We start from the raw sequence: 25,346 nt of genomic DNA, 5'->3' as shown, positions 1-25,346 counted from the left end.
TGCTATAAATACCGTGTTATCTTTTTCTCCTGGATTTATGCCATTACAAGATTTGAAAGTGAGTATATTTAATTTCTATTTGTTTCACTCACTTTTTAGAAGAAATATTAAAATTCAAGGTTAATATACAAGTTGATACTTAATTTTGAATTCTTAGCCATTGTATGCTTTAGCTGCTTCTTTGACGTGTCTATCATACTTTATCAAGGTTTCAAAAATATCCTGAGGTATTACTAATTTAAATCCTGCCCTTGTATTTAGAATTGCTTTCACATGTTAGCAGAAATGTAAGAAATACCTTTTTACCTAATTTGATTAGCATAATTTTACAGCTATAAAATTGTCGCCACGGGTTCAAAATGAAATACCCTCACCAGGAAGACAGATCGGGGCTCGGGGCCTTTGTAGTGCTCCCCACCCCCGCCCCATAACTCATACCAAACTTGAGGCTCTCACACTCTTCCTTGAGGCAAATCCCTTAGAAGCAGAATGTTTCAATTTTACACATTTTGTGTCAATTTTCCAGACAGAAAAACAGCCTCTAGACATTAGACGTTTTTCTACGGAAAGGCAGTTTCCTTAGTTTTATTTGATGACTCGAAGTTAGGGTCCTGCTGGTCACTTAGACTGTTAGTGGTTCCTGACTCTTTGACAAAAAACATTTCCTTTCCTTTATTTAACCTTTGGCTTTTGGATGTAAAAGTTTTATCAGCTCTATAGTGGAAGCATAAGTGTGGGGGAAGTCTTGCTGCTGCTAAGTGGACTCATGACTTTACATACGCATCTGTCCTTTGCCTTGTGTCTTTACGGAAAATTAAGGAAATAATCTTATAACTAACCTTTGACGACTCTCCTGCCTTTTGTTTTAAAATACTTGGTCTCAGTGTATTTGTTGTACGTTGATATGTGTTGCCAAGACTATGAGGGTGACAGGCATGCCTTGTTAAAGAGTGATGTTTTCCGCTTTATAAAATCCAAGTAAAATATCTTATTCAGCCATTATATGTTGAATACATTTTTAAAAACTTTCTGGGATTTTTGTAGTTGGTGGTAAGAAAACATTTTGAATTTCTTTGGGACTAAAATGTAATGAAAACTATTTTAGTTAATAATAATCCGTTTAGGAGCTTGAACATTAGTTAAAAATTAATTGCTTTGAGCATAACATTGGTTGCAAATTATTTATAAAATTATAAAAATAAAAACATGAGAATAATATTTCTGACCTGAGCAAAGGTAAGCTTACATCATTTATAATATTTATTATATGCGTTTGTTTTTTTTTGGGTTTTTTTTTTTTGGCCACACGTCTTGTCTTTAAAGTTTGCAATAGAATCTTGTTAGAATACTTGACTTGTTGACTACTCTGTGAACCCTGAGCCAGTTTCTTGTCATATTAAAAAAGTGAACAGGACTTCTGTTTTATAGTTGCTCCATTTCAGGGGTTGCGAATTCAGTTACCTGTAGGGAACAGGTAGGGGGCTCAAATGAGCTAAGCAGATTAGGTGACTGACAAGAGGAATTTGGGGTGAGCTCGGTAGTCTAACAGATAGCACACGCCACATCCAAAGACAGAAGCTTTTACATGGCTCTGGGTATTTGTTGCAAAGCAAAAAAAAAAAAAAAAAAAAAAAAAAAAAAGTGTGACTGGTATTGTCAATCCCTTTGATTTTTAAGAGAAGCAAGAAGTCTAGATGTTGAGATGAATTAGCTGACTTAAAAGTTGGCCGTTTATTCATTTAAACAGCAGCAGTGGGGTATGGCCTGAACAGAGCATGCCTGTCGATAGACGATAGACGCCGTCCCCAGGTAGCCAGATTGCATCCTCGGCTCTCCATGCTGTTGCTTACCTGCAGCAGAAAATGTCCCAGCTTCTGTGACCTCCCAAGAGCGTGACTGGGTTAATCTGAAAATGATCAGGTAGTATTGGTAATCTCAATTTTCATATTTAAATTACTGAACTCTTACCCCTGGTGCTTTTAGATGGCTCTTCTACTTTCTACTGTACTTTCACTTACAAACCAAGCAAACAAACAAAAAAACACAAAAACCCCATCAAATATTACCAACACTGTTTTGAAATTATCAACTCAATATCATGCAAATTACTGCACTGAATTTTCTATATACACTATATAACTCAATGAAATTTATTATTTACTACTCTTAGGCCCACTGGTTCTTGCCCAGGATTAATTTTCTTGTCTTCTCTACCCCCTGTCTTCCTCCTATTCTGCTTCACTCCTCCACTTTGTTGCTTCCCAGAAACATTATGGAGAAGGTAAATTTTTGGAAATGCTATTAGTCTGTCCCCACACTTGATAAAATAGTTTTTCTGGACAAAGAATCCTAGGTTGCAAAGGATTTCACCTCTTCCTTTTGGAGGTGTTATCTTCTGTCTTCTCAGAATTGCCGTTGAGAGAGCGGTTCAGGGACCTTTTGCATGTGATGCCTTTGTATGCCTCCTGCTGGGTCTCTGGAAGTTCTTGGGTGTTTCTCTCTCCCCCATTCTGGAACTTCAGTGTGATTCTCTGGTTTGGGTCATTTATTTTACATTTAACCCAGTAGCACTTTCCATGTGGTGAATCATGTCTAAAGATTCAGGATTTTCTATTAATATTAATTTTTTTTTCTTTTTTTCTCTTTTTTAAAAAAATAGAAAGGCTATTTACTCAATTACATTATAGTCGAAATTGAGATCCTGATATTTTGATATTTACTCTCAATATCTATCAGTTTGTCTCTTTGTTCTGGTTCCTAGGAGATCTTTTTTTTTTTTTTTTCCTACTGCGCCCGTAGGCGTATGGAGATTCCAGGGCCAGGAATCAAACCCATGCCACAGCAGCAGCCAAAGCTGCTGCCGTGACAACCCTGGATCCTTAACCCACTATGCCACAAGAGAACGAGAACCCCCTGAGGAAATATTCTTGACTTAGTTTCTAACCTTCCTATTGATTTTAATGTTTTTTTTTTCAGCTTTTATATTTCTAAGAACTCTTTCTTGTCTATAATTATTTTTTCACTTCTTTCTTTTTAGATTTCATTTTGTTACTAGCATCCTGTTTTTTATTCAGATGTTAATGATAATTTTTGTAACTCTCATCTAATGCTTACTTGGAGTTCCTTTTATGTTTGTATCAATGTCTGTATTTTCTCAAATACCTGCTGGGTTGGACTGCTAATTTATATTTATGTTTGAGGCACTAAGCTGAATTAGAACCATTGTGTGTGCAGCAGTGAGTTTCACTACAAGAAAATAAGGCCTTCGAGGTATTTTCTCCTTTGAGAGAGTCTGAAATTGGTGTTTGAGGCTCCTGTGGGCGCCAGTCTGTTGGCTAATGGTCATTTTCCTTCCGTTGACACTCAGGTTTTGATTTTTCTCTCTTCTGCAAAGTCAGTTGTTCTTTGTTTGCTCACCACCTTCACAAAGCATCCACTTGTATTGCTTTCTGTTGTTTTTTTTTCCCGTTTCTCTTGTCCCCATTAATTTATACCCTTTTTATTCATTTGTGGTCATTTTAGTGGCACTTCCAAAGGGCACAATGATAAGCGCATATATTCCATATGCTAGACTTAATGAGAAGCTGGTGGATATTTTTAAATAGCATAGACACCTTTTATGCCACTGCTTGCTATTTGTAATGATCATTTTAAAGAACTCTTATATTGCTGAGTAAAGATACTGTGGTTTACCTATCTCTTCTATTATGACTTTAGATTACTCCTGACTCGAAAGCATCATTCATGTCACTAATAAATCAGACAATATTTGAAAAAATGCTATATTCATTTTTAAAAATTTTTTTAAATCTTTTATGTATCTGTACTCTTGTTAGTATATAGTTTTTTAGTAAACTATTACCCTTTTTCTCTTAAAAGTATTCTGATGTAGTAATTCTTGGAAGAAAAAAAATGAGTATTTAGGGAGTTCTCGTCATGGCTCAGTGGTTAATGAATCCGACTAGGAACCATGAGGTTGCAGGTTTGATCCCTGGTCTTGCCCAGTGGGTTAAGGATCTGGCGTTGCCATGAGCTGTGGTGTAGGTCACAGACACAGCTCGGATCTGGTGTTGCTGTGGCTGTGGTGTAGGCCGGCAGCTATAGCTCTGATTAGACCCCTAGCCTGGAAATCTCCATATGCTGCAGGTGTGGCTCTAGAAAAGACAAAAAGACCAAAAAAAAAAAAAAAAAAAAGAGTGTTTGTTCATTGATTATGAGCTACTAGTGTGATATGTGATTTACTTTTCTTATATATGAAAAATGGACATTTTAATATACAATTAAAAACTCTGGATAGATTTTAAATATATATGTACCTTAATTTGTTGATAAGGAGTACAGATTTTATTTTGTAGAATTGATTTTTGAATTTAAAATTTTGCTTTCATAAAGAATTGTATTTGTGTCTAGCAAAATGAATCAAAATTAATTTTACATTATGTTTTGATATTTAAATGCTATTTATAATATTTAAAATTTTAAAAATAGGCTTTCTTACTTGTATTGATATTTATTTTGAAATTTACCATCTGCTTAAACATCAATTTCTCAAGAATCGTTTAATTAATAAGCACATCATTCTGTTTTTATAAACTTAAGTCAGTAATATTTAAAAAGAAATGCTTATATCTTTGTTTTCAAAGCTTTTTAAAGTTGTTTTTATTTTATATCATATCTTATTACAGTGGTTAATTTTTGTTCTAGGAGTGCTTGTGGTACACTTACGCCATGTATATAGGATTGAGTAATTTTAGGCACTACTGTTATAAAATAGAAGTGCGTAGTGAATAACCTTTATAATAGAACTTTGGGTTCTAATTATTTTATGGAAAGTCTTAATAGATTATATGTAAAATGTTATTGTAACAGTAAAGAGAACGTAGCTATAGTTCTTTTTTGCCCTCCAGGATCCATCTGTTTGAAATAACAAATTTAATTTACATTTTGCCATCTTATTTCTTGATTCTAAATGATACTGCATTTTGTAATTTTTTTTTTTTTTTCTTTTCAGTTACCTGCCATGGTTTGAAGTGTATTACAAGCTTCTAAATACTCTGGCAGATTACTTGGCAAAGGACCTGGTAAGCTGTGTTTTTCCCCATTTTTTTAATTGTTGTTTTTCTCCATCTAAAAAATGTTTTATATGTTTTTCAATATATGTAAAATGAAATTTAACATTTTAACTGTCTTTAAGTGTACAGTTCTGTATCATTAAGTACATTCACATTGTTCTGCACTCATCAGCTGCATCTTTAGAACCTTTCTATTTCCCAAATTGAAACTCTCTGTTCATTAAACAGCAACCCCTCATCCCTGGGGCACCCCTCACCCCACCCCCAGGTCCCTGGGGCAACCATTGTGCTACTTTTTGTCTATATGAATTGCACTCCCACTTCATGTAAGGAGAATGATACAATGTATGTCTTTCTGGGACTGGTTTATTTCACTTAGCATGTTCTCAAGGTTCATCCATGTGTCAGAATTGCCTTCCTTTTAAGCCTGAATACTACTGAGTCACTCACTTACCACATTGTGTTTATTCATTCATACTTAGATGAACACTTGGGTTGCTGTTGTGAACAGTGCTGCTCTGAGCATGTATCTACAAATGCCTTTCTGAGTTGTGCATTCAGTTCTTTCGAGTGTATAGCCAGAAGTAGAATTGCTGAATAATAATACAGTACTTCTATGTTTAATTTTTTGAAGAACTGCCACAGCATGTTCCACGGTGGTTGTATCCGTTTGCACTCCCACCAGCAGTGCACACAGTTCCAGTTTCCCCACATCCTCCCCAACCCTTGTTATTTTTTGTTTTTGTTTTATTTTAGTAATTGACATTTTAATGGGTGGAAAGTGGTATATGACTGTGCTTTTAATGTGCATTTCCCAGAAGGTTCGTGATGTAGAGTCTTTTCATATTTTTACTAGTCATTGTTTATTTTCTTTGGAGAAATATTTATTCAAATCCTTTGCCGTCTTTTAATTGCTTTTTCTTGTTATTGAGTATGAGTTATTTATTCAGGTATTAATCATTTACAAATATTTTCTCTCATTCCATGGGATAGCGTCCTTTGATGCACAAAAGTTTTCACTTTAATGAAGTCCAGTGTACCTGTTTTTTTTTTTTTTTTTCTTTTGTTTTGTACTTTTGGTGTCATATCAAGAAATAATTTTGGAGTTCCCGTCGTGGCTCAGTGGTTAACGAATCCAGCTAGGAACCATGAGATTGTGGGTTCAATCCAGGCTTTGCTCAGAGGGTTAAGGATCTGGCATTGCTGCGAGTGTGGTATAGGTCGCAGACACCCCTCTGATCTGGCATTGCCGTGGCTGTGGTGTAGGTTGGTGGCTACAGCTCTGATTAGACCCCTAGCCTAGGAACCTCCATATGCCTTGGGTACGGCCCTAGAAAAGACAAAAAGACAAAAATAATAATAATAATTTCAGATCCAGTGTCTTGAAGCTTTTTCATCTAAGAACTTTATAGTTTTAGCACTTACATTTATCTTTATCCATTTTCTTTAAAAATAAAACAAACTGAAGTTTTGCTTTGAACCAATGAACTTCCCTGGGATAATAATTTGTAAATCTTCCCCTTAATCATTCTTTGATATTTTAAACAAGAACTAATTAACTAAGATATTAGCTGTGCTATTTGATGCAACTTAATTCAGATAAAAAGTTTTAAAAACACTTTAGTGATTGCCTATTGTTGCTTTCTAAATTTCAAATATAGGGTGTATTTTCTTATCTCTGGTTGTCTGTTTAAATCCTTACTCTCTCACTCTCGAGATACAGTATTTTGTTTGCTCCTTTGGCATTTGTGTTGTCTTTGTTTTTAGTTATAGCCTCAGTCTTTCTTTTTAAAAATTTTTTTATTGGAGTATCGTTGCCTTAAAATGTTGTTATTAGTTTCAGATATACAGCAAAGTGAATCAGTTTTTTATATATATGTTTGTGTATATCCATTCTTGTTTCCCATATAGGTTATTACAAACTAAAAGATTTCCCTGTGCTATACAGTAGGTTCTTGTTAGTCATCTATTTTATATGATAGTGTGTATACGTTATTCCCATCCTCCCAATTCCCCCCTCCACTGTTTCTGGTGTGGTAACCATAAGATTGAACTTGAAATTTCTGAGTGTGTTTCTGTTTTGTAAATAAGGGTTTTTTGTATCATTTTTATTAGATTCCATATATAAGTGATAGCGTATGATACTTGTGTTTCTGTGTCTGATTTTCTTCATTCAGTATGATAATCTCTGGGTCCATCCATGTTGCTGCAAATGGCATTATTTCATTCTCTTTTATGGCTGAATAATATTCCATTGTGTGTGTGTGTGTGTGTGTGTGTGTGTGTACACATATACCACATCTTCTTTATCCATTCCTCTATCGATGCACATTTGGGTTGCTTCCATGTCTTGGCTGTTGTAAATAATGATGCAGTGAACATTGGGGTGCATGTATCTTTTCAAATTATGGAGTTCTGTGGATTTATGCCGAGGAATGGAATTGCTAGATCGTATGGACTTCCATATTTAGTTTCTTAAGAAAATTCTATACTGTCCTCTCTAGTGGTTGTAAGCAATTTACATCCCACCAGCAGAATAGAAGGGATCCCTTTTCTCCGCACCCTCTCCAGCATTTATTGTTTGTAGATTTTTTGATGACGGCCATTCTAACTGTTGTGAGGAGATACCTCATTGTTGATTTGATTTGCATTTCTCTAATAATTAGTGATGTTGAGCATCTTTTTATGTGCTTTTTGGCCATTTGTGTGTCTTCTTTGGGAAAATGTCTATTTAGATCTTTTACCCATTTTTTGATTGGGTTTTTTAATTTGATTTTGAGCTGCAGGAGGTGTTCGTATATTTTGGAGATTAATGCCTTGTGAGTTGCTTCATTGGCAAATATTTTCCTCCATTCTGTTCATTGTCTTTTCATTTTTTAATGGTTTCTGTTATTTTCATTTTTGTTTTTATTACTCTAAGAGGTGAATCTGAGAAGATATTGCTGTAGTTTATGTCAGAGTGTTCTGCCTATGTTTTCCTCTAAGTTTTATAGTGTCTGGTCTTATATTTAGTTCTTTAATCCATTTTAAGTTTTTTTGTGTGTATGATATTAGGGAGTGTCCTAATTTCATTCTTTTACATGTAGCTATCCAGTTTTCCCAGCACCACTTATTGAAGACACTGTATTTTCTCCATTGCATATTCTTGCCTCCTTGGTTGTAGATTAGTTGACCATAGGTGTGTGGATTTATTTCTGCAGTTTCTATCCTGTACCACTGATCTATATTTCTGTTTTTGTGCCAGTACCAAACTGCTTTGATAACTGTAGCTTATAGTGTAGTTTGAAGACAGGGAGCCTGATTCTTCCAGCACCATTTGTCTTTCTCAGGATTGCATTGACTATTGAGGTCTTTTGTGTTTCCATACAAATTTAAATTTTTTCTTGTGCTAGTTCTGTGAAAAATGCCATTTGTAATTTGATAGAGATTTTGTTGAATCTGTGGTTTGCCTGGGGTAGTATAGTCATTTTGAGAAGATTGGGTCTTCTGATCCAAACACATGGTATGTATCTTTCCATCTGTTTGTCTCATCTTTGATTTCTTTTATCAGAGTCTTATAGTTTTCAGAACACAGGTCTTCTGTTTCTTACTTATTTATTTGTTTGTTTATTTGCTTTTTAGGGCCACACCCACAGTATATAGAAGTTTCTAGGCTAGGGGTCAAATTGGAGCCGCAGCTGCTGGCCTACACCACAGCCATGGAAATGCAGGATCCGAACTGCATCTGTAATCTACACACAGCTCACAGCAGTGCTGGATCCTTGATCCCCTGAGCGAGGCCAGGGATCAAACCTGCATCCTTATGGATACTAGTTGGGTTGATTAGCACTGAGCCATGACGGGCACTCCCAGGTCTTCTGTCTCTTTAGGTAGGTGTATTCCTAGATGTTTTATTCTTTTTGATGCAATGTCAAATGGGATGTTTTTTAAAATTTCCACTCATTGTTAGTGCATGGAAAGGTGAGAGACTTCCATATATTAATTTGGAATTTTACCAAATTCATTGATGAGCTCTAGTAGTTTTGTGATAGCATTTTAAGGATTTTCTATGTATAGTGTCATGTCATCTGCAAACAATGACAGTTTTACTTCTTCTTTTCCAATCTGGATTCCTTTTCTTTCTTTTTTTTTTTTTTGAGTTTGATTTTTATTTTTTCCATTATAGTTGATTTACAGTGTTCTGTCCTTTATTTCTTTTTCTCCTCTGATTGCTGTGTGTAGGACTTCTAAAACTATGATGAGTATAAGTGGGGAAAGTGGCCATCCTTGTCTTGTTCCTGATCTTAGCAGAAATTCTTTCAGCTTTTCACCACTGAGAATGATGTTAGCTGATATAGTTATTTAATCCCATTTATCATGGGCCAAGTAGTGACCAGGAGCTACTTAGAAATATAGAGAATAACCAAATAACCTCAGAGTTGCATCTTAGCACAATAATCTTCAATTCTACCTGTTATGTATATATTTATATTTATATAATTTGTCTGTTTAGGGCCACACCCATGGCACATGGAAGTTCCCAGGCTAAGGGTCAAATCGGGGCTGTAGCCGCCAGCCCGCCTACACCACAGCCACAGCAACACCAGATCCCAGCTGCGTCTGCAACCTACACCACAGCTCATGGCAACGCTGGATCCTTATCCCACTGAGCGAGGCCAGGGATGGAACCCACATCCTCATACTTACTAGTCAGGCTTGTTACCACTGAGCCATGACGGGAATTCCTAACCTGTTCTTTAAAACTTAGGTTTGTGGTTTTAAAATTAAAATGGAAAATGTAAGTGTTGCCTAGCCAAGTTGTGAACACAAAGGAAAAATTCTTGAAGCAAATTAAATGTGTTGCTTCAGTGAACACATGAATTATAAGAAAGCAGAACAGTGTGCCTGGTCGCCCAGTGGCTCTGATGGAGATGGACAGCAGGATTATGGTTATCGTGCCCGCTGACGCAGCATTCATTCTGCAGCCCATGGATTCAGGAGGCATTTTGACTTTTTAAAATTATCATTTTCAAAATGTATTTAAATTTTTACTTCGTTTCTATTTATTTATTTTTTATTATTAAGTCTTATTATTTAAGAAACACATTTTCAAAGACTGTAGCTGCCATAGATAAGTGATTCCTCTCATGGATTTGGGCAAAGTAAGTTGAAAACTCTCTGGAAAGGTTTCACCTTTCTAGATGCCATGAAGAACACTTGTGACTCATGTGGAAAGGTCAAAATATCAGTATATGTAGGAGCTTGAAGAAATTGGTCCTACTCCTCATGGATGACTTTGAGTTGGGGGGATTCACGACTTGATTGGAGTAAGCAACTACCCAGTGTGGCAGAGGTGGAAAGAAGACTAGAATTAGAAGTGGATCCTGAAGATGGGACTGAATGGCTGCATCTCAGGATAAGACTTCCCAAGGGAGGTGTTGCTTCCTGTGATGAGTCAAGAAAGTGGCTTTTTGAGATGGAATCTACTCCTGGCAAAGATGCTGTCAAGATTGTTGAAATGACATCAAAGGATTTAGAGTATTACATAAGCTTCCTTGATAAAGCAGCACCAGGATTTGAGAGGATTGACTCCAATTGTAGAAGAAGTTCTACTGTGGGTGAAATGCTATCAAACAGCATTTCATGTGCAGCAGACTTCATTGTCCGACTTTAAGAAATTGCCACAGCCACCCCGGCCTTCAGCAGTCACCATCCTGACTAGTCAGGAGCTATCAGTGTCAAGACAAGATCCTCCACCAGAGAAAAGATTGTGACTCATTGAAGGCTCAGTGTAGGTCACCATTTTTTAGCAATAAAGTGTTTTTAGTTAAGATATGGCATTTTTTTTTCAGACATAATGGTATTGCATATTTAGTACACTACAATGTAGTATAAACATCACTTTTATATGCAAATGGGAAATGAAATAATTCATAATTCATGTTATTGGTCTATTTGCTTAATTGCGGTAGTCTGGAACTGAACCTGCAGTATCTCCAAGGTATGCCTGTATATGAAACATATCTAAAATGAGTAGGCACACTGAATGATTTTGTCAAGTCATTTTAGTTGTATTTACTTAGTTCATGTTACATTTATAAAATGTATCCCCCCTTGTTTTTAACTCTAGGACGATGATTTGAATGAAACTCTTAAGTCACTCTATAACCACCCAGTACCAAAGGCAAACAGCCCTGTCAATCTGAGCGTGGTAAGTATTCAGTCACTGATATTTTGAGTCATGGCAGGTCCCTGTTTAGGAACACCTGCATCTTCGAGAAACTGCGACTTCACCTGTGTTCCCAGGAAGGCTTTGGAGCCAGTACTAACATTAGTGTGTGGGATATTGAGGCTTTCTGATTCACTTTAACTGTCATAACTTGATGTCAGATGTGTGTTTTGGTAGTTGTTAAATCACAGATTTGATTTTTTTTTTTTTTTTTTGTCTTTTTGCTATTTCTTGGGCTGCTCCCTCGGCATATGGAGGTTCCCAGGTCAGGGGTCCAGTCGGAGCTGTAGCTGCCAGCCTACGCCAGAGTCACAGCAACTCGGGATCCAAGCTGCGTCTTCAACCTACACCACAGCTCAGGGCAACGCTGGATCCTTAACCCACTGAGCAAGGCCAGGGATTGAACCCGCAAACTCATGGTTCCAGTCTGATTCGTTAACCACTGCACCACGACGGGAACTCCTAAACCACAGATTTTTATTTTTGTTACACACTAAAAGTAACCAAATCTGTGAGAATATTTTGATTATGAGGAATATTGATTTGCAGGCGAAATCTATTTAGAATCAGGAAATACACAGCCACCTCTCTCATACATGAAATTCCAAATGCCTCTCATACAATGAAAACAGCACATAGTAAGTATTGAAAATAGAGAATATAGCCAACTCTATGATAAAAATTCTTGGTGAAAAATCTCCTCTTTTCCCCATATTTCAATACATCTTTTAGTAAAATCACCAAACTCTGGAAATGTGATGGAAGTTTATCAAAGCAGTAAGTTTATCATAGCCCATGGTGGGGTAGATTATTTGCTATTGAAACTTTTAATGAACTGTTCCATCTATAAGTAAAATCATACTCGTATTTTTGGGAGGTTCTGTAAGTGCTCAAAACTAATAGTTACAAAATATGCGTATTTTCATGAGTTTTCTTCATTAATTTAGCCTACCAAGTAGAATGTTAAAATTTACATATGTTGACTTTGTTTCTTCCAAAACAATTATAAACTACCCTAATTAAGGAAGAAAAATATGTAATGATGCAAGAGAGGAGTTCCCACCATGGCTCAGCGGGTTAAGAACCTGACTTGTATCCACAAAGATGCAGGTTCGATCCCTGGCCTCTCTCAGTGGGTTAAAAATCTGCCCTTGCCGTGATCAGTGCTATAGGTTGCATGTGGCTCGGATCCAGTGTTGCTGTTGTGTAGGCCTGCAGCTGTAGCACTGATTCGACCCATAGCCCAGTAACTTCCATATGCCACAAGTGCAGCCCTTAAAAAAAAAAAAAAAAGGATGCAAGAGAAACTGAAGAAAAAGCAGTTGAAATACTTGTATTGGCATCAACAGGTCTTTTGCTTTTTGCAGGATAAGGACATTTGTTCGCCTTACATTCTTTGGTAATAACTTTCTTCTTATTTAAAACCCCTGTAAACTTTGTGATTGTGGCATTCTATCGGCCTTGGTTCTTTCTATTCTAGGGTCAGCCCCCCTTGCAGGTGCTCTGCACTTCAGTTCAGATGAGGATCTAAATCTAGATGAAGATCTAGAACCTCCCCTTCCAGTCCTTTACATCAAAGGCTGTCAGATGAAACTTTCTTAAGCGTTCATCAGAAAGTTCCCTGATGAAAACCTTTAAGGGTTCCCCATTTTCTGTAGAATTTGTCCGGACTTCTGGCCTTTCAGGACCAGTCTCTCTTTACCCTCAGTCCAACTTCTGTCTTGCTTTTTCCCCATCTGAATGGATTCTGTGCCCTGGTCACGTCGTTCTGCTCATCTTCTCGAGTGAGCATTGTGCCTTCTCAGTTGTACACCTTCCTGCTTTACCCAGGCCTCTTCATAGACTGCCCTGGTCTAGAACTGACTCTCTGCACCTCCATCAAAAGTTCTTGTCAGAACGGCACACAGTGTTCTCATGGCCTCGGCACCTTGTCTGTCTGCATCCTCTCTTGTTGCTCAGTGTCGGAGCGACAGTGTGCAGTAGCCATCTAGGGATCCGGGGCGGGAAAGCCAGGCTCATCTGGAGTTTTAACCCAGAGGTGGGAGTCCTGTGCAGATGTAGACATGGGAATAACTGAGCTATTTGAAGGACAGAATGTAGAGGACAGAGCAGAGGGCGCAAGCTGTTGCCCAGGTCGTCTGTACGGAAGCAGGGAGCAGACGCAGAGAGAACAGTTAAGGAGACACTCGACCTCATAGTCCCCGAAGCCACAAGATTCCAGGTTTCTGGCCGGAATGAAGCAGAAAGGAAGGGAAAATGCCCAGAAAGGAAGAGAAGCTCTGGGTTTTCTGAAAATAAGTGTTTTGCTTTGAAAGGGTTGTACTTATAAATTGATTCTAACACTTCGTTAAAGGGTTAGGGAAATACACTGCAGGTGCCACGATACTAGAGGCAGCTATTATAGAGGGTTCCTGAGAAATAAAAATGTATTCGCTAAGGTTGACATCATGCTTGTTCCAGAGTGTAAATATCTTACAAAATACACTTCAGAAATACTGGATATTGAAATCCTTTACCTTTATTAATAAGAACTGTAAATCTAAGATGTCTAGACCTCTTAATAACCTGAAAACTAGATGATTTTTCTTTAAATCATAGCCACTAAGTATGTGATTTGAGGCAAAAATTTAATCTCTTTTGATATTCCCTTTTCTTTCTCCATTTGAGAAATTGAGTCAGTTTTTGAGAAAAGTGTTTGGGGAGTTATGTGAAATGATATGGTTACAAATACCATGAAAATTTGTTTGAATGCTAGTTGTTGGTAAATGGAAGTTTTGTTTGATATAGAAATTTTTATTGTATCTGAAATAATCTTGTAAAGGAATTGAGTAACCGTGTTATGTTTCTTTGTATGATAGTTGTTTTTATAATTTAAGCCTTATGTGTAAGTTTTTGAATCTTTAGTCTATGGTAGGTTTCAAATCTTGTTCACTTACTTTTTTTTTTTTTTTTTTTTTTTTTTTTTTTGCTTTTTAGGGCCGCACCTGTGGCATATGGAAGTTCCCAGGCTAGGGGTCAGATCAGAGCTACAACTGCCAGCCCACACCACAGCCACAGCCACGTGGGATCCAAGCGGTGTCTGCAACCTACAGCACAGGTCACGGCAACGCCGGATCCTTAACCCACTGAGCGAGGCCAGGGATTGAGCCCATATCCTCCTGGATACTAATTGGATTTGTTTCCACTGTGCCACAACGGGAACTCCCTTGATCACTTATTCTTAATATAGTATCTTAGGTCTTGGTAAATTCAGCTGGTTGATAAACCGTTATATACTGTCCACTTAGTAATTTCATGTGACTTCAACAGCAGATTATAAAGCCAGCACTGTGCTATTACTGAGTGGCAAACTGGGGTGAAAACCCATGTCTTCAACCACTAGTATGGTTTTAGTTCTGTGATGCCAGATTAGAACTGATGGTCATAGGAGTTTTTGTTCCTTCACAAGTAGAAAAGAAATTTTTGTTTGTCTGTTTGCAGAATTTCCATTAGAAAAATATGACAAGTCTTGAGAAACTACTGTGATTTTCTCAGTTTCACATCTCATGAATGTTTTAGCACATGAGTTTTTTATGACTTGACATTATAACCTTTAGAATATCACAGAGATTTTATGAAATGTCAATATCTAATGTAAATGCTTATTTTGAAACGGTATTTCAAAATCATTAAATATCCACAGAATTCTCTACTCTCAGTCAGGAAGAAAGTACTTCAAGATTTTACTGTCATAAAATTAGCAAATCAGCAGTTAAAACATTTTTAATTAATGTTCTTCAAATACTTTCAGTGGGTAACGTGACTCCTTGGGTTTGTCTCAGATACACAGCAAATTGTTGTGTAAACTTCTCCCATGAAAGTAAAATATTCATTTTTTCTCTCATGTATTGTAAGAACCAAGAGATATTTATTGCCAGTGAGCAAGTTCTGAAAGATCAGCCCTCCCTAGCACGGGTGAGTTAAAAGGACATTGGCTTCTAAAAATCACTGTGAAATTGGGAAATTAATTACTTCTTTCACTACAGCTCTAAGATTCATTCTAGTCCTTTGGGAAATGGCATATTGGCTTCTTCTAAGGAAATCATTCAGGTTACTATTTTCTGTTTATACTCTCTTTTTAAAGCATAGCTCTGTGAAATAACAGCACGATTAAAAATCTGTCCACATAAACGTAGCTAATAGAGACAAATCCATGCGTGTCCTCATTGCCGGTAGCGGTGATGTCAGCTTAAGGTCTGTCCCATGTTTTGTCACAGGGTCTCAGGAGACCCTGTGGTTTTTCTCAGATTGTTCTTCTCCCTTGGAAAATTATACAGTCCCACTGTGTTAACTAGCCTTCTTCCGACTAGTTCAGTTGGACTCAGTATTGGCTATAGGATTCCTCCCGCCACACACACTCTTTAAATAGGTCCTTAGGTAAGATACTAAAATGATTTCGGAGCTTAATGTGAACAGAAAATGACATGATTTTGGGAATGGAGTTGAACTCTGATTCTGGGCGATAAAATTTGGAAACGTGAAACATGAAGGTAGGCACCTTATGCTTTTTGTACAAATTTGTCTACGAACTGTTGTATTGCTTTCAGTATCATGAAAGCTAAACTAATATTTGTTTAGTGGGTGTATAAAGATCATATTTTGGGATATTACTTAACTTTTAAGAAGCTTCAAATATTTAAAGATTATTTTTATTTCTGCTTTCTAAATAACATAGTGGCTGATATGTACAAGAGAAGTTTGTGATGACTTACCAGAGAAATTCAACAATCTTAATAGATTTTGATATATTCTTGGGCAGACAAACCTTTTTGTTCTAGGCTTCCTAAACTAACTGTTAAAATCATCTGTCAATCAATCAATCAATCTTGTGTCTGTCAGTAACATACTTCTTTTGTTTTAATAAACTTTTTCCAGGATTCTTATTTTAATTTTAAAATGAAATATTTTTAACCAGCACTTGACTTTTTGTATGAAGAAGTTTCTGTTAAATATCATATAAACCTGCTCTCTCTTTTAAGAATCTCTTAAATTCAACAAATCCTGAGTGTCGGTCCTTGGTATTTATTTAGTTGTTTTATTAAAAAAATTTTAATCTCAAATGATATGAAATGCTACCAAATTGTAATTCTCTTTTTCTCAATGTGACTTGTTTCTGTTCATTAGCATTCCTACTTCATTGCCCCTGATGTAACTGGACTCCCAACAATACCCGAGAGTGTAAGTTTTCTTTTTTTATTCTACTCATGTTGTAAATTTTACTTGCTTTGGTCTCACTGTTTAATGATTTCTTCGTAGAGAAATAGATTACATTATACCTACCACAAACTGTGTTTGTGTGAAATAGTGAAAAAATAAAGAATAATGGTATTATCTCTTTTTCTTCTCTGTGTATCTGCTGCTTTACTTCCTTCTTAATACCCGGTTGTACATAAGGAAAATTATATTAGAAGAACTCTTTCTAGCCTTTGGTATGGTTGAGTGGGGTAGTATGTGGTCAGTTAGGTGCTGAGCTCTGGATGAGGTAGAAGAGGTGTTTCAGGAGGTGACTTCCGTTGGTATTGGCCATGGGAAGTATTTTCACACAGCTGGTGACTTTAGTGAAATGCCTATAGTATTTTAGATTCCATGCATGTATATATACACACATGTGTGAACGGATGTGTACATATATGTACATGTACCCACATAGATATCCGTTCAAGTCTTAGATGTTCTGGACTTGATCTTCTGATTTTTAATTTAAGTAGTACATAAGGCTCGAGGGATACACGGAATTATAAAATTGCCATATTTTGCATTTTCTTTAGAGTCCTTACTAGAAATACTTTCAGTGCTTAGTAGTTACTGCTACTATCTGTAGCAAAGTTTACAGGGATAAATAGAATTGACAGATATACTTCTGGATGCTGTTTGGGAAGGAAATATAAAATAGTCCCTTTCATATTTTTTTTCAGCTTCGTTTTGGAAAGATAAAATAAATCAGTAAAAATCATTCAGAAGGAAAAGAAACATCAACTTCAGGAATATGTATTATTTTCCTCAGAACTTTCTTGTTCTTCCAGAATATTTTCTGAGTGTTTGGTTTTCTGAAAGCACATGGGTTATGAGGGCATAAATTTCTTAATATCCACCTGTCAGTGGCATTTGATAGTGGACCATGGAAACCCGAGGCCCCCTTCACAGGCCCTCCAGTCCCGTGGGCATCTGCGGGGGCCAGGTGCCCTGTTAGGTTTTCCTGGAGGCTGACTCACCGTGCCTTGACTTGGGCAGCTCCGTCCAACACTCCGGGGTTGCTAATAGAAGTGAGAATCATTCCTGTCCACTCTCCTGCTATTTACTGTTCTTAAATTTACTCACAAACAGCTAAGAGCTTGATTTAACAAACTACCGTTTTGTTTTGTTTTGTTTTTTAATGGCTATGACTTTTAAAGTTTTAAAGAACCATCTTAAGGGAAAACTGCCACTGAGAATATATATTTCTACGTCTTCATGAAGATATTTGATTTCTAAAAAATCCTGTTTAGGGAAGAGAAAAAAAAAAAAAGAAAAAAAAGCAAGGGCCTGCGCATAAGGCAGCGTTGTGTGTTGAGACGCAATTTCACATCCAGAAGTTATCTTTGAGATTGTGGGAAAGCTATTAATGTTGAATGCCACAGACGTGACTTTGTGTTCTGACGAGTTGAAGTGGGGGGTGGGGTGGGCTTCAAGCAGAGAAAACAGGAAATGAATCTCTCCCCACCAAATTGAGCATCACTCACTGGTGTTACAAGTTCCATCTGGTAAGGGTTCCACCTTACGGAAGTGGAACAAGTGGATTTTGTGTTTTCTCTCTCAGCTAGAAGTCTGAGCCCTCTAGGTCATAGGTCATCTGGTACTAGGGTTCCAGTCTGTTGTCATCACTCACCCAGTCTCTCCATCACTTTGTTGCCTTCTGACGGGCTTTATGTTTGAGTGCAGAACATTTAAAATCAGTCAGAAGGCGAGCATCTAAAAGTGGAAGTTCAGTAGCCTACCCTAATTTGGTTCTCATGTGGGAAAACCATTTAAAGTGGGTCAAATCAAGGAATCAGATTAAACTAACACCCATTTTATTCGGTCATAGTGGTATAAAGCAGACCTCACACGTATATAAACAAGAGATCTTCCTAAATAAAGAACCAAAGATCTGCTTTGTAAGTCCGTCTCATCCTATGCTTGCCTTATACACAGTGTGTAGGATCAGGCAGTGCTGTTGCCTGCTGAGTGATGGACAAATGCAGAAACACTCAAATGTGTTGTCTGGAGCAGCAGTTCTCAAAGTTCAGTATGTGTAAGAACTACTTGCAGTACTTTCTTAGAAGACAGCCCCTGAGGCTGTCATCTGAAGATGACAATCCAGCAGGTCTAGGTCGGGGCCCAGGAAACTGGCTTCTTTTCCAGGTGCGCGTGGAGAGAGGGTGGGAGACGTGTGATCCTCTGAGAACGTTTCCGAGAGGAGGACTGTGGTTCAGGAAATAATAGAGCGTTCCGTGCTTCTTCGCTTTGCGCGGCCGCAGAATAGCATGAAGTGTAATTATGTTAATGAATACCGTTCTTAATCATCACCCCTTTGAACTTGAGGACGTGTGGTAGATGTATAAAACCTTTTCCCCTCCTCGTCGCCATGAGCTGGAGCTGACACCGTTCTTTTCGCTCACACAGAGAAACCTCACGGAGTACTTTGTGGCCGTGGACGTGAGCAACATGCTGCAGCTGTACGCCAGCATGCTGCACGAGAGGCGCATCCTCATCACCTCCGGCAAACTGAGCACCGTGCGTACCCCCCTCCCCCCCGCCCCCGCCCCCACCCCCGCCCCCACCCCCGCCACCCCCAAGTAGGACGTATTGAGCATGTCACAAAAAGACCCATGAACCTCTGCAGGTTTAAAAATGTTCTGGGTGTGCTCGTAAGACAATATCTACACGCTTTTTTGATATATGGTTTTAATCTAGCTCTTGAAGGACAAAAGTCTGATTTATAGAAGGCCTTCGCGGGTGCATTAAGTCAGGTTAATTATTTTTTCTTATCAGAAGATGAGAGTTGTTTTTTTTTTTTTTTTTCTTTTTAACTCTCCAGAGTTCATTTTAGTGCCTTCTCCCATATAAAGAATTCTTAAGAGCTATTATGAGATCTTTATTATTCACTTGTGGCTTTTTCCATTGGAGCTACTTGAAAGAAATCAAGGGGCCCCGTGATAATAGCTGCTATCCTAACCTGGTAATAGGTAGATTCATCTTTGTTGCCAAGTACTGGTTTGGGAGTAGATTCTATAGTAGTTCTGATTTGGAGGAGCTCTTCAGGCTGATAATAACTTAAAAGTCAAAATAGCATTTTTCTAATCACAGGTTTTATGTCACTCACTAAAGTGTTCTTTTGGGAGGTTTTCATTACTGTGGTAAAGGCAGGCAGAATAGAAGGAGTTTTCTTGGGTTATAGAAAGATATTCAAAAAATACCTTCCTGGATTTCCTAATGATGTTTCTACCTTAAGCATTAAAATGTTAATGTTTTTGACTTAAACATTTCAATGTAAATATAAATACAGTTTTGAGTAATGTATGAGATATTTATTTAAAAATGTCATTTAATATTTCATGGATTAACTTCCTCACAAGCTTGGCTAATGGATTAAGATAGTATTTTTATGTTTTATTCTCTGATAGTAGAAATACAAACCTCATTCTATATATAAAGTTTTGGTATTTCAGAGTCGAAAAAGCATCAGGATTTCTCCAGTATATCGATTTAGGATTTGGCAATGAGAAAGGTACTTTCTTTCCTTTTTTTTTTTTTAGGGCTACACCTGCGGCATATGGAGTTTCCCAGGCCAGGGGGTCTAATCGGAGCTGTAGGCACCAGCCTACACCACAGCCACAGCAACACCAGATCTGAATGTCTGTGACCTACACCACAGCTCACAGCAACGCTGGATCCTAGAAGGGTATTTTCAAAGAAAGGTTAAATGTCCACACCAAGGCCAAATAGCTAATTGGAGACAGGTAATGTCAAACTCTGTCTCTTAATTCTAATTGTGGGTTATGGTGTTACTCTCTAATGGAGAAAAATGTAATATTGAGACTTTGAAATGTAATGCTGATATACCCACTTTTCCTGCCCCCCCATTGAAAATATATTATTTTACTTATTGAAAACCACATTGTATGCATTTGAAGGAGCAAGTGTAGAGAAATGATGCAGTTCCAGCAGAGCATAAGTGCCAGTCAGTAGAGCTGCTCATTAGTTTCTTTGTCTTAAAGTGATATTAAGACATTAAATCTGAATTACTTGGTACTTTTCATATATTTGCTTTTTGGCTGTTTTTAACTTACCATTGAGGTAAAACCATCCGTATTTATGCACCCTCTTCTCTTTCTAGTTACCACTTTTTTCAGCATGATTTTTTTCAAGATTATAAAGAGTGTTTCTATATGGATATTGTCCTGAAGATTAAAACAGTTGTACAGACTGTCTTAGAGACCTATGAACTAAACTCCTATCAAGGTTAATTCATGTACCATACTTATTACACACCTGCTATGTGCTTGGCACTTTCTAGGCTCCAAGGATTCAGCAGTGAGCAAAGCAAAGTCCAGGCATGGGCATGTCCAGCTGATGAGTCACATGAAGAAAGGAGCAAATAAATAGCTTTTATGTCCTACAGTGCTGAGGACCTAGGGGTCAGGGAGAAAGTGAGTGTGTGTGGAATAAAGAGGCAGGCGGGTCTCAGTTTTGTGTGAGGCGGTCAGAGAAGGCTTCTGATGAGGTCTGAACAAAGTGTGGGAGTGAGCTGTGTGAGTGACTGTATAAACTGGTCTGTGTAGGAAAACATCAGAAGTAAATCTGATGGAAAACAATGTGGAGGTTCCTCAAAAAATTAGCAATAGAACTACCACACAGTCCATCTGTTCCACTCCTGGGCACTTATCTGAAGAGAAGAAAAACACTCTTTCAGAAAGATATATGTGCCCCATTGTTCACTGCAGCATTATTCACAACAGCCAAGATGTGGAAACAACCCGAGTGCCCATTAATAGATGAATGAATGAAGAAGCTGTGGCCTGGGTACAGTGGGATATACTCAGCCATAAAAAGGAATAACAGTGGGATATACTCAGCGTAAAAAGGAATAATGTCTTTCCATTTGTAACAACATGGATGGACCTGGAGGGTATTGTGCTAAGTGAAGTAAGTCAGACCGAGAAAGTACCACATGATCTCACTTATATGTAGAGTCTAAGAAACAAAACAAACACAGCAAAGGAGACTCACAGATACAAACAGGTGGTTGCCAGAGGCGAGGGGTGGGAGGGTGGGTGAAATTGATGAAGGGGGGTTAAGAGGTCCAGAGTCCCAGTCATAACCTAAGTAAGTCACAGGAGCGTAATGCATAACTAGGGAATATAGTCAATAATATTGCAGTAACTTTCTATGGTGACACATGGTTATTAGACTTAATAGTGCTGATATGTCATAATGTATAAAAATCCTGAATCTCTGTATTGTACACCGGAAACTAATGTACTGTTTTAGGTCAGTTATACTTCAATCTATATACACAAATGTGTAAATACCCATACACATATATGTGCACCCATACACATGTATGTGTACACATGTATTAATACACATGTATATTAATGTATATATGCTTAGAATTTTATACACAAAAGGTTAAATGATTATTAGCTATAATTTTATATAGACTAGATCTGCAGTTTAAAAGTTAACATGCCTACCCTTTAACTTTGAATGAAAAGATAAATTATTTTAATAGAGGCTTATTAGCATTATTCAGGGAGTTGCTTCTTATATTTGAGGTTGGCTTCATACCAGTTGTTTATGAGGGTACCTGCAAACTTGGTGGTGATGTCACCTCTCAGTTAACAGCCTTGTTTTGGTTCATTCTCCGGGGCGGTCGGACTGATAAAGGCAACATAATTCAGCTTTGCTTTTGTGATCTCCTTACCCTTCTTCCATGGGGGAGGCTGCTTTACTTGCATTTATCTTGCACACTTCACATACATATGCTATAAATTCCAAGCATAGAAACATTTAAGGTCAAAGACTAGTACCATAACATCAATTAGAAATAAATGATTTTTAAGAAAGAGTTTGGTGAAATCTCTGAAATGACCAAGGAAGGAATTGTTAAGATGTCAGTGAATGCATGGAGGTTCAGACTACTATCAGTGAAGCTTTTTTCCATTCTTATGGTATTTTATGTGCCATAAAGACTGGAATGTACTTAAAATTAATGTAAGAAATTGGGTTTTATGTATTTGTCATTTTTAAAATCAATGGCCAAAATTTTAATTATTGGGGGAACACGTATAATTTATCTTCACATTCATAACTTTATTACAATTTTAGGAACTATGGATTTACTCTTTGATAGTCTTAATTTTACTAGTATCACATATGCCAGCGTTATAGCTTGCTGGAGGTTTTACTGGTGATACACTGGTAGGTAATCAGCTTTCTTGAGGATTCCTTCCTCTAGGTACTACTTGTAGTTAAAATTATAATTTGTCATTATCTTTATAGCAATAAATCTTAAAGTAAGAAAACTAGTTGTGAGATATGTTAGCAAAAGTATCAAGAGTATTGTTACGTTTTAAAAACTGTAATGGATCCTTCCTCCTTCACCTACCATGTAATTTGTTCAGACCCACTATTATATTTTTATGTTTTGAGTTGAATGAATTGGGCCGTAACCAGATTTGTGATTATTCCACTGGCGTATCCCTCTCAAGCTCGCCCGCAAGGGTTCCTGTTAGTCCTGAACAGGAACGTGGATTCTGTACGTGCTGTAGGCAGGCCCTGGATGTATAAGGCCCCGGCGAGCTCGGATGGGCCAGCAGAATGTCACTCCAGCATCTCATGTATTCAAGGCAGAGGAATAAATCATGATATTACAAGGGCGTATCAGTTGACTTATTGCTGTTTTGTGACCAGAGGTAGGGAAAGATAGCTGTTTAAAGTTGTGTTGTCGGCTCTAAATCAGTCAGGCATGCAGCCTTGTCCTCTGCCTCTGTGATTGTACCTCCCGACACCTGCTCTAACTAGTCACCTGGGGCCAGGCGTTTTGTCTCCAGCACCTGGCTGGCGGGTGTCTGACAGGAGCTCTCTCGTCATCCTGTCAGTGATGTGTTAACTAGAGTGTATCTTTGTGGCCTGCAGAAGCAGGTACAAGAGAGGCTTCCCTTTAGAGCAGATGTCTTCAGTGTTAGCTCCTGTTTTGGCCAGTGTTTCGTTGGTAAAATATCACACTCTCAGAGGCTGTAAGCACATTAGTTACAGAGATTGGATCGGGTGGTCCGTGTCCGTCCTGGAGTATTGAGAGCAAGCAGTATGCTCTGAGTGCTGGAATTGTGGTAATAAACGGAAGTTTCTTCCTTGGTTATCGTCGCCCCCAGGCCTTTAAGCATATGCTTTTCTCTCCTCCTCTCAGTAATTTCATCAGGGGCATTTGCAAAAAGAAATCTCGTGATCCCTGGGAACGTCAGCTATTAAAATGTAGATTTCAGAGGTTTAGTTAGATTGAAGGGAAATCCAGAGAATGTTCACCTCTCCATCTGGATTTTACGTATTCCTGACTCGTCTCTTCATGGTGCCACCTGTATCTGCATTTAATCTGAAGCCTGCAGCTCAGAGGATCTTTCGGGAGATTAAGATCTGAACAGTCGGCGAGAGAACAAAGATCGCCCGGGTCTGCTCCGTTGTTAAGGTTATTGAGGTGTACTCTTTTCCCTTATGTTTTTAAAGCTGCAGCAGCGTGGTACAGTTAAACATGATTATCCGGACCTCTCAGGAAGAGATATTCTAGGAATAGTTTCTAAAGTTTTAATTCTTCCCAAAGCCCATAGCAACCAATTATGTCAGCTGAAGCTGCACATAATAAGTCTACTTCCAAGTGTATTGTTTGACATGGATGCTGCTCTTCTGAACAGTGCATTTTCATCTCCTGCTAAGTGAATGTGACTGGCTGTGGAATCGGACTGTTGAGGTCATGACACTTTGTTGGAAGAAGTGTATGCAGAAAGCTTCTCAGACAAGGAAACGGGAAGTGCTTGTATCTTCCAGCTCTTGGGGTGATAAGAGCTCTGTTTTTCATAGAAACCAACACATAAAGTTTAGAACCATGGGTTTGTATGTGAGTGTGTGTGTACAGCATATTTAATCTTTTACATGTTGGACGTCAGAGGGAAACGTTTTTCAAACAAATTTTTCACTAATTATGGAATGAAATATGGAGTGATCATCTGATACCGAAAATGCCAGGGTAGACAGCATCTCTTTAACAAGTGAAAATGTGTCTCTTTGTCCCTTTGACACTTGTCTCTTTAAATGATAATGATAATAATAATGACAGGTTTCTTTATAAATTCTGAAGTTAAAAGTTAGAGAATAGTTTCCATGTAAACCTTTGTCTTTAAAAAAAAAAAAAAAGATTTGTGTTCAGCTGTTTTCTACTCCAGAATTGTAATTAAAAAAAAAAAAAATCTCTGCCAAAATTGTAATTCCTTGGAGACAGTTTTCAATGCATCTTAAAACTCTTCCAGCTTCCTGAGTGTCTGTTCCTATCTTAACTCAGTTCCCATGTTCAGTCTGTATAGGAACTCGGTTTGGCATCTTTTGGCCTTCATAAAGGCTTAAGTAGAAAACATACTGCTTTCTTCCCGCGAAAAGTGGCTCTTATTTTTTGGCTCATTCATTGACTCTTTCTTCACTTATGGACCAGCTGAGTCCTTCCACACGGTGTGGTACGTACAGGAGAGATAATGAGGTCACAGCCTTTGTATCAGTCCGAGTCCCATCAGGAGAGAAAAACAACAGTCATTTGAACAGTAAAAGCTTAATATAAAGAATGCAAAACTGTAACTTGGGATTGGCATGCCAGGGATGGGCTACTAGGCAGTGAGGGGAACTGTCAGGAGTGTAGGTGTAGCCACCATGAAGCAGCCGCCAGCCTTGGGGCTGTGCCACCCAGGGCCCTGCGGAGAGGGTGCAGTCATGGCTCCCGGTGCCTGGGAAGCTGCCGTGGGGCT

At 37.9% G+C, this 25,346-nt stretch overlaps 1 protein-coding gene across 23 annotated transcripts in view; it reads left to right on the top strand.

Moving 5' to 3' along the window:
* The window catches only part of DENND1B (DENN domain containing 1B), a 326,057-nt gene that overhangs the window by 189,697 nt on the left and 111,014 nt on the right, over positions 1-25,346 (top strand). For 14 of the 23 annotated variants that reach the window (XM_084979381.1, XM_084979374.1, XM_084979369.1 and 11 more), the window contains 4 exons: positions 5,012-5,081; positions 11,182-11,262; positions 16,444-16,497; positions 18,961-19,071. In XM_084979381.1, coding sequence (XP_084835507.1) covers positions 5,012-5,081; positions 11,182-11,262; positions 16,444-16,497; positions 18,961-19,071 — 316 coding nt within the window. Of the gene's footprint in view, positions 1-5,011; positions 5,082-11,181; positions 11,263-15,174; positions 15,235-16,443; positions 16,498-18,960; positions 19,072-25,346 lie in introns of all 23 variants that reach the window. The other 9 variants (XM_084979370.1, XM_084979368.1, XM_084979376.1 and 6 more) reach the window with 1 other exon arrangement.

This window comes from Sus scrofa, chromosome 10 (assembly GCF_054392235.1).
Source record: "Sus scrofa isolate SSC_HxYL_T2T_F1_AM1 chromosome 10, Sscrofa_HxYL_maternal_Yorkshire_Landrace_v2.0, whole genome shotgun sequence".
NCBI lineage: Eukaryota > Metazoa > Chordata > Mammalia > Artiodactyla > Suidae > Sus > Sus scrofa.
The sequence above is the reverse complement of the archived record's forward strand: the minus strand, read 5'-3'. Positions and strand labels throughout refer to the sequence as shown.